Source organism: Sturnus vulgaris, chromosome 2 (assembly GCF_052056855.1).
Source record: "Sturnus vulgaris isolate bStuVul1 chromosome 2, bStuVul1.hap1, whole genome shotgun sequence".
NCBI lineage: Eukaryota > Metazoa > Chordata > Aves > Passeriformes > Sturnidae > Sturnus > Sturnus vulgaris.
Window position 1 is genome coordinate 51,081,219 of NC_142244.1, and position 11,313 is coordinate 51,092,531.

At 40.1% G+C, this 11,313-nt stretch overlaps 1 protein-coding gene across 1 annotated transcript; it reads left to right on the top strand.

The window, feature by feature from the left end:
- Window positions 1-615: 615 nt before the first annotated feature.
- On the top strand, window positions 616-8,971 carry POMP (proteasome maturation protein). The gene is made up of 6 exons (XM_014879680.2): window positions 616-686; window positions 2,074-2,171; window positions 2,926-2,986; window positions 4,996-5,097; window positions 6,739-6,832; window positions 8,481-8,971. Exons 1-6 carry the CDS (start codon window positions 684-686, stop codon window positions 8,546-8,548), a joined length of 426 nt encoding a protein of 141 aa, XP_014735166.1. The 5' UTR covers window positions 616-683; the 3' UTR covers window positions 8,549-8,971.
- The last annotated feature ends 2,342 nt before the right edge of the window (window positions 8,972-11,313 follow it).

The window sequence follows — 11,313 nt, forward strand, 5'->3', positions numbered from 1 at the left end:
CTGCTTGGGGCCACGGTGACACTGAGACAGCTGGGCTTTGCTGGCACGTGAGAACGACCTGGAGTTCTAGCCTGGAAAAGAAGGTGCTCAGGGGAGACCTTACTGCTCTCTACAACTGCCTTGGAGGAGGGAGCAGCCAGGTAGGGGTCGGCCTCTTCTCTCAGATAACAAGAGACAGGGCAAGAGGAAACGGCCTCAAGTTTTGTCGGGAGAAGTTTAGGTTGGACACGAGGAGGAATTTCTTCACAGAAAGGGTGATTTAACATTGGAACGGGCTGCCCAGGGAGGTGGTGGAGTCATCATCCCTGGAGGTGTTTAGGGAAAGGCTGGATGTGGCACTCAGCGCCAAGGCCTCGTAGACATGGCAGTGTTCGGTCACAGGTTGGACTCACAGGTCTTTTCCTGATTCAGTGCTCCTGTGAACAGCGCCTTCAGTCTGCAAAACACAGCCCTGCGAATAAGAAAGCCATGGCCAAGGAGGGTACCGGCTGGGACACGAACCCCTCAGCCCTCACCCCACCCCGAGGGAGGAACCGCGGCCGCCATCATTGCCCGCTCTCTCAGCGCCCCTACGCCCCTCTGCCCCCGCGCGGCTCCGCCCCTCGCGCGGTGACGCGCCGGGGGCGGGGCGGAAGTGAGCGGGCGGTGGCGGCGGAAGTGGCTGCGCGCGTCGGGGGCTCAAGATGGTGAGTGCGGACAGCGGCAGCGGAGCTGGGCGGGTGGGGGTGTCCTTGTGCTGGGCCGCACTGGACCGCACCGGATCAGACCTCCCGCCACGTCTTCCCCGCCAGATCCCCTCCCCTCATCTTTTCGGCGTCCCCGCGGGCAGCGAGGTCGTGCTGAGTCACCGGGGTCCGGCGCGGCCATGGCGGGCATCCTCATGGGCGCGGAGGGCCAGGATGCGCGCAGGGCGCTGTGAGGAAATCCCTTCCCTGGCAGCGGGGCGGGACGGGGAGCCCTGGCGGCCCCCAGCCTCCCGCAACCTGCGGGATGGGGAGGGAGGTCACGCTCGGCCCTCCGTGGTGGGCAGCGACCGCTGGTGCCGCCTCAGACGGGCCGGGCACTGGTGTGACTCGAGTGTGTTGCTTTTGGGGAGTGTTTCGTGATGTTAACTTTGATCTTCCCCCTTGTCACGTTCCCCAGGTACTGTATCTGTTTAGTGCTTTCATTTACAGCAGTCTCACAAAGGTCTGGTCAGTGCTGAGTGTGTAAATTGGTAGATGCATGTAACAAGAGGCATGTTAGGACTGTCTTACGGCTCTTGTGTTACTGAGAGCTCACATGTTGGTACAAAATAACCTAACTGTAAGCTTGAGTTTTCTGTTGGATCTGACTGGTGTTGGGGGAATCCCTTACGCTGAACTGCTCATACTGTCACCTTCCAGAGACTACTGCTGTCACCGTCTGCTGCTTATTAGACATTGCCCTACTGGTGGAGCAATTTTTATGATCGATCCTAAAATCGCTTCAATAAATTCGGGTGGGTTAGAGTGAAATTAGGCGCCTAGGTTACTTAGTAAGTCTGTGGATTTCTGGTGATCCTCTACAAGTTACTATTTTTCTTTGTTCTTTCAGTTAACTGGCATGCTAGACTGCTCAAATACACTTTGTCCTCCTTATGGCAGCCTCAAACCATGGCTAAATTTGATCTTGTATCAGTATTGCAGTAAATGAAGGAATGCTCCTTTCTGTCTTGTCAGCTGTCAGGACTTGCCTCTTTCCTTTCTATCTCTGCAGCCCAGAGTGGGAAAAAACAGGGATTATATTGTGAGTTTAACTTGATCTGATCAACCAGATCCAAAAATGTTGTCAGTACCTTTAGTTTTTGTCAGACTGTCTGAAAGAATTCTATATTAGTGTAGGGGTTGTGTTTTTGGGTGTTTGTGTGCGTTTTTGTTTTGCCTCCATTTTAAAGAAACTGTAAAGTCTAGGGCTTGTCCAGGAGTATTTTAAGAAGTCTTTGAGCACTCCCTTTCATTTGGCTGGCCTATTGGCCTATACACCCATATAGAAGTGGTCTGGTTCTGTTGAAGTAATCCTTTTTTTTTTTTTTTTTTTTTTTTTTTTCTCCAGAATTCCAGAGGCACTACTTCTCTGTTGAAGGATAGTATCTCATTTACAGAAGTTTCGGCTTCAGGGCTATTTGAAGGTCATGATCTTCTGCGCAGAGGGTATGCTTTACTTTTGCTTGCTGAATTGTGTCATAAACAGTGTTGAACTACAGTATATATTAAATGTTGGCTTTTTACAGAAGTTTCTTGCAAGGTTTGTTGCAAACATTTACCTCTGTGACATTGTTCTTTAGAAAAGAAACAGCAAAGTATTGATAATTGTGAAATATCTAATAGTTTCAATATACATTTATATAAGTGTGCCATAACATTGTGGGAAATGATTAATTTCAGCATTGGCCAAACCCCAAAAGCAATATAATAAAAATAGTTTGGAGTTTGCCATTTTTACACGAGTGCAAAACTTATGTCTCTGTCTTGGGTAATGAATCCAAAAGAAGTTCATGGAGTTTAAAATGCCATACAACTGGCATTGGGGGGAAGGTGTGTACAATATTCCATTGCAAAAGCTTGAAGACTTCAAAATAAGATATAGTGTAGCCTGGATATGATTAAATCTGTAATGATTTTATTTATTAGTATTTGCATCTCTTTCTGAAAGGAATCAAGGAAGAAAAACACATTCTGTTTTGTTAAGCATAAAGGATATCTGAAACTTCCTTCTGGTAGTGCTGTAGCTAGAGGTTTTACTTGCTGCTTCACTATTAATCTTTTTTTTTTCCTGTAGTTCAGACTTTGCTAATTATGTATCTCTGTGGCCTGGTGTTTGTGTCGGAGATTGGTTTTGGAATGCGACTTAAAAAACCATGTCCCAGTTAATTTGATGTTAATGTCTTTTCTACTTTTCTTCTAGCTTTACAAGTGTGAAAAATGAATTATTGCCCAGCCACCCACTGGAGCTGACAGAAAAGAATGTAAGCATAACATCAAATGTAGCCATCTTCACTCTTAACTAATTACGAAGTTTACATTAAGAGTAAACTGGTTATCTGGACTGCTTTGTGCAGTAGCAAGTAATGAGCAGGGTCTTTACCAGAAGGAAGGCGTTCAACATGAGTAACATTTTATTTATATAAATACCATTGTCAGCAAGTCTGTTTAATATTAATCTCTTACTTAATTTCTCCTCACTTCAAGTGTGTAAGCAGGCTTCCAAGTAGGGGCTTGTGTGGTCAGGTTTAGTCGTCTAAGAGTGTGTGTGCAGCCGCCATAAGTAGGCCAGGGGCACACCTGTCACCTTGTGAAGGCTGATCCTCCCATTTTGTCTGTAGATTTACCATCTGTCTTCATTTTCAGACTTTCAGCCCGTGAACACGTACATATTTTTCCATAAATTGCTCAGTCCCATCTAGACGTTTTGTACCTACAGCCAATCATAACTGTTTGCCATCTTGTCTGGCTCAATCATGGCTCATGGAACATTACAAGTGGTCTAGGGGAGGTTCAGGGAGGCTGGACTTGCTGGTTGAACTGAATGTTTCTGGTGCCTGTTTGGTCAGTGCATCAAACTGTCCTGAAGCACGGATGTTATTTTGCTAGAATGTTCCAAATTGCTAAGTTAAACAGCAGAACAAGGTCTGACTAATATCAAATATATTCTCATTTTAGGCAGTGTTAGTGTCGCCTTGCATTGAAAGGATGATGTTATTGTGACACCAGATTTGTGAGCTTGTTTATAAATACTATAAATATTTCAGACCTATTTGTCAATTGATTTTTTTTAACTGATTGCTGTAACTTAGTTTTTAACTCTGTTCTTGCCGAACAAAACTTGCATAATTAAAAGATGACATGCTAAAGAGACAAAAATGTACAGAAATAAAACATGCCGTGTAATCTCCTAAGAAGTATGTGAGTCTTCTAAATTGTTTCTCCCACATCAGGTTCATTTCTCTGTAAGTTTAAGGCCAGTTTAAGAATTATTTTCAGTAGATTTGAGTGGGAAAGTACTTAACTTAGTCTGAGATAGTAATGGTTGGTGTTCCTGCTATCAATGTTAAAAAGGTTTTTCAGGTAGCAATGGTAGAAACCAAATGTTTCTGCTAAATCCTTCTCTCTATCAAATAAAAGAAATGGAAGAATAATGTAACCAGAATTATAAGATTAGGATGAGGGATATAAATAATATTTTCTTTTAACTTGTGAAGGGTATTCAGTACAGATTGTTACAAAGAAAATGCTGGATATGTCTTTTGACTTGTATTTTTCTGTTGGTTTTTGAGATCCCATCTCATAAATGTGTTCTCATATTAAGAGGCTTTTGTCATGGTGATGGAGTACAGCTTTTAAAATTAGAGATTTGAATTTTGTTGATTATTTCAGCTTAAGTTTTACAGTAAGTATAACTTCTTTGTACTTCAGTGTACATGAGTGAGCACTTTCTCATTAAAAAGCCTCTACTAAATAGATTTTCTTTGTCTTACTGATAAGTTTGAGAGCAGTTGGGAAAAATGAGTTTTCATTTGTTTTTCTCAGTCATAAGAAGTGTAAGGGGTGCTCTGTTTTCCTCCTTGATCAGAAAAGTACATCTTTTCAAGTAGTCTTTGATGACTAAAGATATCAAATTGGCTTTTGTGTTCTCTAAACTGGACTAAGCTTCCTATTAATCCAGACAATATTGTAGTAAAGTAGTGCAAAACTATACCACTTGGTGGTGTTACATCTCCTGATTATCAAAAATAACAAAATAAAATTTCTGCTCTTAATTTGGAATAAAATCCAGCAAAAAACCAATTCCAGTTCACGGAACAAATCTTACTGCATCACTCTCTTTCCTGTACACTTGAGACATGTTTGATATCACTGAATTTTTGCATACAAATTTAGTGAGCAAGTTCTTTTAAGTAGGATGTCACAAATTTCTTCTATGGCTGTACTTTGAAGTAAATTTTTCTGAAATAAAAATCAATGTTGTTTGTGACAGTTCCAGTTAAATCAAGATAAAACAAACTTTGCCACGCTGAGAAACATCCAAGGAATCCATGCACCTTTAAAGCTGCAGATGGAATTCAGAGCAGTGAAGCAGGTAGGAATTTTTATTCAACTGATATAACTTAAGCCATTTGAAAAATCTTTACCTTGAAGCGTGCTTTCAGAGACACATCTTTCTTTGTTGTGATACCTTATTTTTTCAAAAGAAATTAATTCGCTGTTAAAAAAGTGAACTAAACGGTGCAATTACTAGTTTTTAGAACAGTCAATATACTAAAGCCTTTTAGCTGCTGTTCTTTTATTGGTTATTTGGTGAAGCTAACTGCTTTAGCTTTGCTGTGGAATAGCTTCCTTTAAGCTTCAGAGAAAAGCAGGAGGAATTGAGTGTTAATTCCTAAAATTAATACTCTCCCCTGTGGAATGTATGACCTTCATGGGAAGGAGTCTTTGCAGCTGTAGGGAAAAGAGATTTAGGGGTCTGAAGGAGGTAGTGATTTGGGGTCGGTTTAGAGGTAATTGTGAAACCTGAAACAGAGAGTTTGCTATGTGCTTATTGTTCCTTAGCCTTTGTTGTAAGATCAAGGGAGGTCTACAGGGAGTTAAGTTCAAAGGTTTTAACTCTTATTGAGAAGCTGAGTCTGTCTCCTTTTCCTTCTTTTTTCCTAGGATTGAGGGTAGCTGCAGAAAGGGAAACATAGAAAGCTTATTGGTCCTAGTAAACTTTTTTGTCTTCTTGAAGGTTGTCAAGCTACTGAGAGTAGGTTTTCCGAGTGAGTTAGAGCAATTTTGTACTCTGAGTGATGAGGTGTTCCTAAACCATAGTGAGCTGCATTAAGCTTGGCAGAAGTTACTGGTCCTGAAGATGTGAAAGTCAGGATGTGAGATACGAAAACATCCCTTAGTCTCAGCTGTGCTGTCTTGAGGAATCTTGCAGAGAATGAGGGAGGTGAGGATATCCTGTTAGTCTGTCTCCAGAGGTGGTTTTGGGAGCTGGGTGAGGGGAAATATGGTGATCAGAAGGTTTTTCACTTCCAGATTCATGTTGGGTATACAAGTTTTCTTGTGGTTTAACTGAAATATCTCTAGTAGTAGTGAATGCATTCTCAGAATATTTATGCTCTGAAATCTACGTGTGCCACTTGAAATTTTTTTGGAAATACTGGGAATGAAGGGTACAGAAGACTGTTGAAAAAAACCGGGAGTGGACTTGAAGCTTAAGAATTGGTTGAGATCGGAGACATAATTATGATTTAGATTAATTAAAAGGATTATGTTTGAATGGGAAAGTCAATATAGCTCTTTCATTTGTATTCCTGACCTGTATCAGAGATGTAGGAGGCTTAGAATGCAGTTTCCAAACTGCATTATACATCAATTGCCCAGTTCTGACCTCAGGGTGTGGGAGGTTTGCAGTGAACCTCTACAACTTTGTGAGAGGAGCTTTACAGAGGAGACAGAAAGTACTTTGTTATTTTTTAAAGTGCAGTATTTGGTGTACTACCTACACCCCAGTGAAAACCAAAATTCTATTAGAAGGCTGTTCTTTTTAAACAGATAACCAAAAGAAGATGGTGGTGTTTGTGTGTCTTTGTGTGCCAGTAGTTCTCTCCAGAGCTGTTTTTTCTGCCTGTTGACTTTTCTCAGTCTGAGACTCTCAGACTTAGAAATCCAAACATGAACCCCTTCTATTTCAGACTTGCAGAAACGTCAACTCTTGTTTGAACTCTTTTTACAGGTCCAGCGTCTACCATTTCTTCACAGCTCAAACATGGCAATGGATATTTTGAGGGGAAATGATGAATGCATTGGTTTTGAGGATATCCTTAATGGTAAATACATTCTGGCTTTAATGTTATGGACACATTTAAAGGTAAAGTTTGGGATCTGTGAAGTTCCTTGCCTCTACTGTGCAAGAGAATTAAACTCCCAAAATACACAGAACAAAATTAAATCCTAAAAGCAAAGAATCACTGGGGAAGGAGAAATAAATGTAAGTTAGCTGTAAGTTATGTGGAAATTACTCTGAAATATTGAGCAAGACAGTTTTTGCTTGTAGGCTGGGTTTCTAAAGGAGTAGATTGTGAATGTAGCTTGTATGTCTCTTTCCTCAGAAACTTTAAAGTACTTGTGCAGATTTTTTCAAGCAGAGGTTACGAAGTTTTCTAAGTTCTGTAATGAAGAAGAAATGTTAGAGAAGAGGTACAGAACTAATGAAACAGATACTTATCCGGGAAAGGCTCCCTCAAATGAACTCAACAGGCTGCATGATAACCTGCTGACATATTAGTATGTGTGGAATAGCATAAACCTGGAAAAATGGCTTTTGAACAAATTGCTTCTAACTGGTACTTAAAGGACATGGAAGGAGGCAAAGAATATCATGGAAAGATGCAGAGAGTACTTTGAAGTGGGATTGGAGAAAGGAAATAGCTGAGGAGATAGGAATCTGGAAATAATGGAAGGACAAATCTGGATCTAGAGGCATGGTGTAAATCTGGGGTTATTTTCTGAGATGGATAGACAAGGACCAAGGGAAGGAGTCTTAGGCTATTGTGGTTCCACAGGGGTAGAGCAATGTCGAATATAATTTGTTGAAATTTGGTTATTTACCATTGCCCAGAACAAGCTGTTAGATTTTTATGGAGTGAGTGGGTTACAAGTGTTTTTGATAAGGCTTCATTTATCAGGAAGTGGACTAGATATTTTTGTTGTCTCTGGAGGAATCAAAGGCATTAATATGTCTTATTTATGGAAGGAAAAAAATGATTGATGCACCCATAAAGAAAAGTGTATTTCTTCCAAATAGTCTTCAAATTACTTCTGTCACAATATGTGTTCTGGCTCTGGGTTTTTTTTTTTTTGTTTTTTTTTAAATTTTAATCTTTTGTGTAGAAAAGAAGTTAATGCTATCAGTGTTGGTCCCTCTTGTGTCCCTTGCACGTTCCTTGGTAGCCTTTGAGTACAGTGGCTAATGTCAACCATACTTCACAGGATTGAAGAAATCTCAGAGATATTTATGGGTGTAGAATTTCTGTGAAACTAGGCAGTTGGGTGTACAAGAGAAACCAGGAGTATGTCCCAGCTAACAGAAGGGATGAGTGTGAGCTCCTGTTGTGCAGAGAAGTTGTTGTAAAGAGGTGTAGAGCAACTGTGGTGAAAAGCTTCAGTTAGACTTGAGTTTTCTCAAACACTAAAATTGTAATGTAATCCCTTTGAGATTCAGGCAGTTGGGGTCTGTGCTTATGCTTTTGGTTGGTTTTATTTGAAATGTGTGTGTGTCCTTATGACAAGCTGTTCCACAATATATGTGTTTGTTCTCTAATCGGTGCTTAGGAGATCTGCACTCTGCAACACTGTCAAAAATCAGTCAAGTAACTGTTGCATAAAGCATTATAATGAAAAGAGATGTTCACCTTCATTAGTTGTTGGTCTTTGTAGCTTGGTAAAGGCCTCATGCTGTCTAACTTTTTTTTTCAGATCCTTCCCAGAGTGAGGTTATGGGAGAGCCACACATGATGATGGAGCACAAGCTTGGTTTATTGTAACAAAATACACTTCACAAAAATGTTTTGTGTGTCTTTCTAGCGCAGATCAAAGTACATGGTACTAAATTGACACTCACAGTGTTAAGCAGACCTAGTTATCACTTGCCTTCCTTAATGAAAAGGCACATTAAATGTTTCAAGTGTCTAAATTGTTCTGTGCTTGTTTTCAATCATACAAATGTCCTGTAACTAGATAGTTTGAATAATGCCTTTTCATGAACTGCTCAGGACAATAGCTTTTTAAATATGGAAATGCGATATATGTATACTAGAAATTAAAAATACCCAGGCATTTTAAAACTGACTACTGTGGTAAATGCATTTAGTGGGGGAAGAGGAAGGTATTTTCTGTTGCATAACTCTTTGTTCATGAAAATTTCCATACACTTTTTAAACTATTGAATAAAAGTTTGCTATAAATGCTGTTGCGTTCAAAAATGTATTTAATCCTAAATCAAGAATCTCTTATTCATGACCCAGTGTTGTCCCTTTTATTCCAATATCTTTAAAGGTCTCTAACTTCAGCATTGCCAGTTACATACATTGTATCCCTCTCTTGACAGCTATGAGTGAGCTCTTAAGCTTTTGTGTAGAATTGGAAGTATTGCTGTAATAATGAGGTTGAAGGTCTAGATTTTTTCATGTGTGTCCCTGAGACAGTATTTTGGTTTCTGAAAGTAGAAGCAAGTTCCACTTGAGGTTTAAAGAGAAGTTTTAAAATCTGTTTGAACATAATCCAGAAGAGTGCTCCCAGGTCTAGGTATTTTAGTATTAAGAAAGAATGCAGAATTATGAAAGTACCTAATAAAGCTACTGCAGTAAGAACATGAAGATATGGTGGTACAAATAGAGAAAAAATATTTGTGAGTTTACAAAAACTAGATCTTAATTAAGGAAGAGAGATTTATACTTAAATACACTTTTTAAAGGAGCAGACCAAAGGAAGGGTTTTTATTTGCCTAAGTGGTTTTATTTATTAAATTGAGGATTGTAACAACTATTTCTGGTGTCATACGTGTATATGTTATATCAATCCTGCAAGGCAGCTAATACAATGTAGCATATTAGGAAAAGAAGTCTGTGGTTCAAAAAATGTTACCTATTGTCAAGATGAAGAACTTGAAACAGTATTTCTAAAACAGGAACTGTCTTTATTCAGCTGATTTTAATGACTTGGTTAAATGTAATTAGTGTTCTGTCGTAGATAATTTTAGCAGGAATGTTGCTATAAACGACTTTCTACAACTGCAAGCATTCCTTCTGCTTTTCAGTGGGCTTATAGCTACTACAAATTCACTATCCATGTGGGCTAAAGCCTCTGGCTTCTGTCCTGTAAATTTTATAGTGCTTTTATGTGCAAAACATGCAGCATTTTGGAAACATTAGGATGATAGTATGACTTGCTTTAGTGGTGGTCTTATTTGGTTTTATATTTAAACTTGTTTAATTTTAGAAGTGAAGCTTCTAAAATTTTCTTCACTTGAGACTTGTAGAGATTAGAGGCTTGTGCTATGCAGTACAAGCTATTTAATTTGTTGGGGTTTTTTTCTGTAGGGAGGTTAAACGGAGGACCAATAAATTGAACATGCAAGTGTAGACTTATATTTTTGTTTTCTACAGCTGTCCTTGTCCTTCTGTGAGCTGATAGTCTTTATTAAATATATTAAATCTTGTCTTATAATTGACAAGTTCCTCTGCAGTTTTGTGTACAGCAAAATTAAACTGTTGTTACAAAGCAAGCTTAGGGTTCAGTAGGCTTTGTACTGCTCAAGGCTCAGGCCAGAAAAGCTGAGGGATTACATTGCCAGGTCTGGGATATATTAAAGGTGCTGGCATGGATTTGTGACTGGTACCTTACAGCTCTCTACTTCAGTGTATTGAGCAAGCTGGCCTTTCCTAATATTTGTTGGCTGAAAGATGGATTCTGTTGCATCTGAGCAAAACTACATTAAGACAAGTAATTTGCTAGAATTTCTCATTTGTACAGTGTAAAACCAGAAGCAGATTAGGATGCTGCATGCAATTTCTAGGTGGTTTTGTTCAATGATCAGTATACTTTGTAATAATCTTGGGTGAGATCAAGCCATATTTAGAGCCAGGAAGTTGCATTGTTCATTATGTCTGTAAGGAAGCTAATCCTAGGGTTTAGCCAGGCTGGAAAGCAAATAGTTTGTGTAAGAGGCCCGTGTGAGAATTTATGCTGTTATTAGAGAAATGGAAATCAAGCAGGACTGGGGCAAAAAGCTTTTGAGGTAAAAAGGAAGGGTTACATTTTCTCAGTGCTGCAGGGGCCCGGCTGTGGACTTCCTGTCCCAGCCCATTCTTCCCATTTTGTACAAGCCTCATTCTGTAACGCAGGTGCTGCATGGAGCAACCCACAGAGGCAGCTAAGTGGGGTGTGCTGGGCACTGGAGCTGAGACAGATCTGGCTTGGGTAAGGGGGGGAAGGCACTTCCAGCTCTGCTGCTCTGGCAGGTGCAGCACAAGCCTCCACCATGACTTCTTGCAGGTGGCAGTGCTGTCCCTACTCCGTAACTCCCCACCTCCTCTTGGTGCCAATGTTCTGGGCAGCATCCTTTCCTCTCCCCAGGTGCAGGAGGGAGGCAAAAGCACATCTTCTGCTCTGCTGTTTGTTTGTTATGACCATAAAAAATAGATGATACTGTAGTGCTGCTCTAGTTTACACCAACATCCTCTATCAGTCATGCCATTAACCATTTGTTAAAATGAAATTTAAAAGCACAAGAACTACACATGCAACAGAG

Coding starts and splice junctions, on each gene's coding strand:
- POMP (XM_014879680.2), top strand. Junction 2,987..4,995: donor TGGAGCTGACAGAAAAGAAT/GTAAGCATAACA, acceptor TGTTTGTGACAG/TTCCAGTTAAATCAAGATAA. Junction 5,098..6,738: donor AATTCAGAGCAGTGAAGCAG/GTAGGAATTTTT, acceptor CTCTTTTTACAG/GTCCAGCGTCTACCATTTCT.